General features: G+C 39.3%; 1 protein-coding gene across 1 annotated transcript; it reads right to left on the bottom strand.

Moving 5' to 3' along the window:
• Positions 1 to 1,572: 1,572 nt before the first annotated feature.
• On the bottom strand, positions 1,573 to 5,261 carry LOC120768488. Its single transcript, XM_040095204.1, has 5 exons — positions 4,970 to 5,261; positions 2,448 to 2,753; positions 2,250 to 2,362; positions 1,864 to 2,160; positions 1,573 to 1,800 (listed from the first exon to the last, which is right to left on the bottom strand). Exons 1-5 carry the CDS (start codon positions 5,028 to 5,030, stop codon positions 1,714 to 1,716), a joined length of 864 nt encoding a protein of 287 aa, XP_039951138.1. The 5' UTR covers positions 5,031 to 5,261; the 3' UTR covers positions 1,573 to 1,713.
• Between the last annotated feature and the right edge of the window lie 2,710 nt (positions 5,262 to 7,971).

The raw sequence follows: 7,971 nt of genomic DNA, 5'->3' as shown, positions 1-7,971 counted from the left end.
ATGCGTTGATCAACGCCCTGGAAAGGCCAGGATTTTTCAGTACCAATTGGAATTGTGGAATGGATACACTAACCATAGGGTTCGAGGCTCGTCTAAAACCTCTGCCATACTATGAGTCCGGCACCCGGTTGCAATGCAATTTCACATCGAACTGACAAAAAGTCAATTCTACCCGCATTTGAGTATAAACCACAACCACCACGATACTCCCCGAGGGGCCAGTCCGCATGAGCAGGTTGGAGTTACCTCCAAGGTACCAGAATTAAGTCTCCGGTCAGACCTCGTAGCCGAAACTACTACCAGTTGAGCTTCCATACTGCTCTAGACTGGTGGCCAGTATAGAAGGTGGAGTTGGACCCCACTGACACACAAAATGTGGCCTTCGCCACTTAAACAACTCACGCGCATACAACCCTAACAATTCGGTATTCCGACTAGTGGAGATCACACAACTAACCTCTATGCCCATTCGTCCAGCTAATCCCCATACCCTCCAAATCAATTCCATGCACCCAATATTCTCCCCGGGCCCCACAAAAATAACCGGACCGATCAGATAGCTCCGTAAGCAAAAAACCCAGACTCAGACAAAATCCGAAGTCTGGGTTATCCGCAACAAACCCAACATCCCAAATGTACTCATAGATATGTCACTCGGCCATTGGGACAATTGTCTCAACGCTCTTGCCGCCTACACCTAACCCTATCATCCAGAAGCCTCTTGCTCCCTAGATATTTCTACCTCTCCACATCATCATCAGAGATCCAATCACACAGCAGCAAGGAAACACTTTAACCCCTTCTTAACCTGAATGCAACAGCACGCTGCATGACAATCGAGTCAAGAGGGGGTGCTCTTAACAAAACTTGTAAAGCCCCCGTCGAAACAGTACGACATACAGGCAGACATGCAAGCATCATCAACGTTGCACCGAGAGGAGTCTTCGGCGACCCGAAACCGCCACTGCTGTCTCCCAGCATACAGCAGCTCCATAAGTGGCACAAGCCACGATATATGGTGCGAACAGCACTACGCCCAAGACCACAATCACTCCTTAAGAAGCGTCGTACTTTGCCTATGACCGCCAGTATGCGCTCCTTAATCCTAACCAAGTGTGGAGTAAAACACATTCTTTCACACATAGTCAGCCCCAGATATTTGACTTGTGTCACATATCTGATACTGATCCCATTCACACGAACAATCGGTGGACGAACCGGCGACAATCTACCTTTCAGCAGCATTGCCACCGTTTTATCCATCGGTATGTCAACCCCCACACCTAAACCCCAAGAATTTACAATTTCTAAAAATTGTCCTCCCGCCCATTCTAAATCACACCGCGAACGACTTTCAACCAGAAGGACATATTTGTTGACATTATCCCTAACAGCATTCTAAACATACATCCAAGCATCCTCTACTCTGCGTCCTTCCCTCAACCCAAAATGCCTATCCGACCACATACCCCTCGTTAGCTCCTGAAGCCGTTCCACCATTACTATTTCCAGCACTTTTCCAAGTACTGGAAGGAGACTGATGCCCCGATAAGAACGAGGATCGCTCCTGGTCTTATTATATTATTGTTTAATACTTCACAGTTAGAATAATAAGTTAATAAATGAAAACTAATACTAAGAAAAGTTAATAACTATTGTCCAGTATTGCTTCAAATACCTATATGTATAATGAAAAATCGGAAGCATTGTGTCTCAGTTCGGTCGAAACCTGTTGTGTAGACGAGATTTTAAGAGCTCTCGTCGCAATTGATTACTTTCGGCCGCCGCATTCTCGAGCAACTACAACAAAGAACATTTCTTTGGAGAGTATTCTTGAAAGAATTTAATAATTTTTACTCTTACGTCATGTGTCATGGCAGCTCGTTCAAGTGTTTCGCTATCTCCATCATCGTTAGGCAAAGACTCGTTGGAAGAAGAGGAAGCGGCACGGCGAAGTAGCATACTATGTACATTGCGAGACCTTCGCCTTGCTGGAGCACTTACACCGTCTGCGACATCTGCCGTATAAGCCGGTAAGGGTTCCTCAAGATCCGTTGGCGGTATTGAGCTTGAAGTCGCACTCGTAGTGTGTCTTTGTTTGGCTTTCAGAGCAGATAACTCGCTGCGCATATGTTGCATTTCCTGCTCCATATAGTCGATCTACATACAAAGCGAAAGAGAAACAGAGAAAATCCAGCGTTAAATTATACTTTTGTTATCTAAAGTGTAAATAAAAATGAAATTCATACACTTTCCAATTCAAATTCAAGTTCATCAATTATGTCATAGGCTTCGTCCAGCGCCGTCTGCAGTTTGGTCACCTGTTTTTCCAGATTTTCCGTTTGCGTCTTGTCAGCCAACAATGTGTATTTTATAATTGCTTCAATTATCTTTTCATATTTTATTTATGGGAGTGGCAAAATATATTATCCACATGCCCCACTTACCTTGAGCGCGTTGACTTAGTGCCGATTTCATCACTAAACCGGACAACGTTTTTTGCCGCTTGAAAGTCTCCTCCAATGCTTTGCAACGCTGCACCTTCTCCAAATACGCGGTATGCAATTTGTTGTATTTTCTTTTCAATCTCTCCAAGTTATCATACATTTGATCACGTTCATCTTCGAGCCGTAAAGCTTCAATTTTTGCCTCCACATTAATGGCAGCTGCAGAGCGACTATCGCCGTTGAGACGTGAGAGCTTTTGTCGCAGTAAATTATTTTCCTCTTGTAGACGTACATTTTGAGCGGTTACTGAAATAGGAAAAGAAAGAAGCACAATTATGCGTCTAATCAATATTTGTTATTAATATCAGCCCCACAGGTATTTTTTCATGAATGTTTTAAAATAAATACTTCTTAATATCTGTCCCTGGAATGAATTTTTCTAATACTTACAGAACATCGAGCCGAATTGACGAAACACAAAAACAATACTTTTATTGGCTCAAGGTAAATTCCAATGAAAAGAGAATATCACACCTGAAAAAAGAAACTAGCCTCATAGACAAAGAACTGTCCATTTAGGCGGAACAAGACAATAGTTCCTCCTGTAAAGTCCCGTTTCGGAGTGGACCATACCTCGATACTCGAATAAAACTGTCAACATAACCTTGACTTTTGACCTGCTTTGACGTGATTTTTTCGTAGGCATGCTTCTGGGTCGTAGGTATAGATCCAAAACTCATCGCCAGTAATAATTGCTTTCATGACATCCTGGTAGTCGGAAAGCATTATTTCAAAGCCGTTAACGCGACGCTATTATTTGAAAAAATTGGGTGATTTTGAAACCGATCATGCTTTCACTTTTCTTTGCTCTAATGAACTTTGAAAGTGGTTCCACTGAATCTTCCGATATTCTAACGATGTCAATAAGACCTCTCACTCTTAATCGTCGATTCTCAAGCAGTAAATCCTTTATTTTATAACCGTATTGATCATCAATTGATATTGATGACCATCCTGGACGTGGTTCGTCGTCAACGCGTTCCCGATCCTCTTTATATAATTTGTAATCAAAAACCCAATCGAGACAAACAATTATCTCCAAAGTCTTTTCAAGCATTCTGAACTTTTCGGCCCCAGAAATTTGAATCCGCATAACATAAGGCTTGTTGGTTATATAAGGTCTAGGGCGAGTGTTCACCCGATTCATTCATTATTCATTCTGAGCTCAAATATGCACCCTTATAAGAAAAACACGGCACACTACATATGAACACGAGCTCACATATTAGCTGATGTATGCGGTATAAAGTCACCCACAAGTTCGGAAACCTTTATATTAGGTATATGGGGGCTAAGGAAAGTATTTTCCTGATTCTACATTATATGTCTCACCCATTGACTGATATTTTCGGTATAAAGTCAACTATTAGCACTGGATCCACAAGTTCATTGCCTAGCGGCTTGAGCAGTTTTTCAGCAATTTTTGGTCATAAGACTAAATTTGGGGTGTCTTCTCAAATTCACTATTCGTACAAAGCCTTATCCTGATATTTATTTTTATTTTATTGATTTGTATACCGGAAAGTAAAAGTTTCAAATGGAATTTAAAATTGTGCTTTACGGGAAGTAGGCGTGGCTGTAGTCAGACTTCGCCCATTTTGACACCATAACATAAGAACGTCACGTACAAAACTTTGTTGAAATGGGCGGGCGAATTTCAAGATATTTCGCCTGAAAGTGGTCGTTACCACGCTTTTCGTCCAATATTGACCCCGGCTCCATTAGAGCCCTGTCACACCATCTCGCGGATAAAGTTTAATGTCTCTGGCATATTTAGTTATTTTTTTATTTAAGTCGTTTTTAACTGTACCGTTATGTAGAGAGTGTGCGGGGCTAGTTTCAAATGGAATTGCTTTATGTGAAGTAGGCGTGGCGGTAGTGCGATTTCATCTATTTTTACACTTTGGGTAAGAGTTCTTGTAGTATTTGCGCTAGACGAATTTGGTTGTTGTAGGTTAAGTGATTTAAGAGATATACTAGGTATATACATTAAACTTTTTAGAGGATGGGACCACGACCACGTTTTTAAAATTTTTTGCCCAAAGTGGCACTAAATTAAGATATAGAACTGCGATTTAGGACAGAGGATTGCAACTATCTTGCAACAGGATAAAAAATCTTACTATTTTTTGCCCGCGATTGTACATGGGTTAACTAATTATAAAAATAAAAACAGATATCCGCGAATTGATCGCGAAAGGAAATAAAATATTTTATCTCCACTAATATTCAGAACCTGAAATGAGCCCTGCAGATTTTTTCAGCCATTTAATATTAAAATGTTGATCTTCCCCACCTCTTCACATTGATATTTTTTACAAAATCGATATATGTATGTAATTGCCTTAATTAGCTCCAATTATTGGTCGAATTATCGCTCTATTACACACAATAGATTACTCACTCTGTGCATATTAGTATGTTTGGATATTTGTAAAGTCAATAAATGATTAGCCACTCACCAACTTCCAATTGTGCTCGCAAAAACTGATCGCTTGCATTTCTACGCTGTGGCTCCGCCATAATTTTTTCAATTTAAATTAATCGCTATCTTTTTATTTTCTACATAAATCAATAACTATACCAAACTGTTTTCATTAATTTTCTGTTTATAATTGCAGACGAATATCGGAGAATTTAATCACGATCAACTTTTAGCACTGTCTCCTTTGTTTTCTATTTGTTGTGTACTTCGCTGGGCTTGTGTATTTTATTGTGTACTTTGGTAGAAAATATACTTACGTTGCGAGAAATATCGCTTATCGGTTGCGTTAAATTCGTACTGATAAGCAGCAATGCATGTGAAAACGTATTGGCCCAAAATGAAGTATCTCCATTTACTCGCGAGAACGAAAGCTTTTACTTTTTCACAACCACTGGAGTTTTATCTATACAAACTTTCAAAGCGCTAATTTGAGGGTGCGTTGGGTAACAAATTCACATATATGTATTGCTATAAAAACTTAAATTTTTTGTGCCTTTCTTATTTCGTTATATTTTTCAAAAGCTTCGCCCTTAGAGACATTTTAATTTCTTATATGCTAAATTCATTTACTTGTTTCGCTTACAAAAATTACTGGGGTGATTTCTGTCGATCAGCTGATCATACAGTTGTCATCAAAATAACTCAAAATGATCGAGACCTGTTTAAATCTACATTATGAATAAAATCAGAAGTTTTACCAATCTCGAAAGGAAATACCATATACCTTACTAACTAAGATTAGTGAGTAAGCCTTATAAGCTACATAGTTCGAAAATAGATGAACAATTTTGAAACAATCTTCCGGAATTTTATTCGTTCTCTCATTGTTGACATCATGTTAAAGGCTTTGTGGGTTTCCCCTGTAATTTTCAAACAAAACTTCCAAGTCAGACCTTTAACGACAGTGTTCAATCACACAATGGACCGATTTAAAAGATAATTTATGTAGTGGTTGGCTATGCACTTAGATACCACATTATTTGCAAGCACGACTCACTGTCCATTAAAACTAGATTCGCGTCTTTATTAAACCAACTACTTAGGCTTCAAGCGCTCTACAACCTTCGAGAAATGCATAATAAGATTAAAATAGAGCCTTTTCTGAAATAATTTAATTAGTAATAATCTTTCAGCAAAAATAAAATAAAATTTCGACACACAGCACATATACTGAGATTCTTGCAGTAAGTTATATATGTAATTTTTTTGGGTAGGTTCGAAATTTAAAGTTTAGGAATAATTTCAAATATAGAGAAAACTACCATTAATGGAATTGCTGTTAGGGGCAAACCAAAAAAGTTCACCATCCTCTATCTTCTTTTTCTTTTCCTTGCCAGCGTATTTTCTCTTAATTTGCTTAACTATGTCATTGTTTTTATATGTACCTTACACAGCTCATCGTTCCATCTAATGCGATATTCGCCATGGCCAAGGCGTAAAGTATCTTTCTCTCGAAAACTCGTAACGTCGACTCATCAGATGTTGTCATCGTCCATGCCTCTGCACCATATAGGAGGACGGGAATAATGAGTGACTTATAGAGTTCGATTTTTGTTCGTCGTCGAGAGGGCTTTCAATTGCCTACTGAGTCCAAAGTAGCACCTGTAGGCAAGAGTTATTCTGCGTTGGCGGCTTGGAGAGGTCCTTCCCAATCCTGGCAGAGCTTTTGGTATTGCTCAATTTACACAGCCGTATTAGTTTTGCGGGGATACCAAATTCAGGCAAAGCCGCTCCGTTTTGTCCTGTCAAAAGCAGCTTTGAAATCGACGAAGAGGTGGTGTGCGTCGATTCTCTTTTCACGGGTATTTTCCAATATTTGGCCTGGTCGGTTGTTTATTTTCCAGGCCTGAAGCCGCAGTGATAAGGTCAAATCAGTTTGTTGACTGTGGGCTTTAATTTTTCACACAATACGCTCGATAGAACTTTATATGCGATGTTTAGGAGACTTATCCCACGGTAGTTGGCCCAGATTGTGGGGTCCCCTGTTGTCCAATCCCTTTACAAGTTCAAAATTTCTATATGCCTCTCCAACCTTTGAGAAATTTAGCCTGAAACTTCTAGGATTCTTTGCCATATAAGAGAAAGAACTCAATTTGTGATGGGTACAAGGGCGCTTTGTCGATACATGACACCAACTTTAGGAATTTTCCGGCATCAAAAGGAACTTGTTTGTAACTGTTAAGCCAAGTGTGATGCCCAACTTCGGTCTGAATATTTTAGGAGGATAAACTACTACTCAACCAGACTAGAACTTGTCCTGAATGCAAATGGAGCTTACATTACACTAACCTAAAGTGTCCGATCCCGTTGAAACAGCTTATTTCCTGGATCTCTCCTTAGTTAAATTCGAAGATAGCCGACTTACTTTTCCTCCAGATGCAGAATTATAAAACTCCTTCCTTTTTTGTGAAAAAAACATATACTTCATAGCAGCCTGAAAATTCGGAATATTTTCAAATATATATATTTTTCGATACACATAAATATATGGTACTCGTATGAAAACAAGTAAGTTTGTTTGACATGAGTTAGGTATATGAGGACTATGGGAAGTATTGCCCTGAAATCATCCATTTTAAGTAAGCGGATAAACTGTTATTAGTCTGAATTTCATTAAGATTTATATACGGTGAATGACTCACCAAATCGATGCTTTGAGTGCTCAAAAATGCAGTTGTTTCAGCTGATGTATCAATGCTCCCATTGTCGTGAGGAAGCGTGATCCGTCTTCGTCGGTTGGTTTTCTGATTTTTTGAAAGGCAACTGGCAAACAAATGATTGTATAACACTCAAAATTTACTGTTCTGCATTATTCCATTGAAGAGGTTGCAACATATCCAGTTTTTCAAAAAAAAGGTAACCATTTGCTTGGAAGTGCTTCGTGCGCGAACAACTTTTGTTGCATTCGGCTTATCTTATAACACCCAAACTCAACTACGGTGTACTTTCGGGCTCACATGCATAAATCCAGGATTCATC

Source organism: Bactrocera tryoni, chromosome 2 (assembly GCF_016617805.1).
Source record: "Bactrocera tryoni isolate S06 chromosome 2, CSIRO_BtryS06_freeze2, whole genome shotgun sequence".
NCBI lineage: Eukaryota > Metazoa > Arthropoda > Insecta > Diptera > Tephritidae > Bactrocera > Bactrocera tryoni.
Note: the sequence above shows the minus strand (reverse complement) of the source record. Positions and strands in the feature narration are given on the sequence as shown.

Bases quoted from the DNA above. Each gene is read 5' to 3' on its own strand.
- LOC120768488 (XM_040095204.1), bottom strand. From the start codon at position 5,030: ATGGCGGAGCCACAGCGTAGAAATGCAAGCGATCAGTTTTTGCGAGCA. The intron at 2,754-4,969 runs GTGAGTGGCTAA...TTCCTATTTCAG, and splicing joins GCGAGCACAATTGGAAGTTG to TAACCGCTCAAAATGTACGT. The intron at 2,161-2,249 runs GTATGAATTTCA...CTTTGTATGTAG, and splicing joins TTGAATTTGAATTGGAAAGT to ATCGACTATATGGAGCAGGA.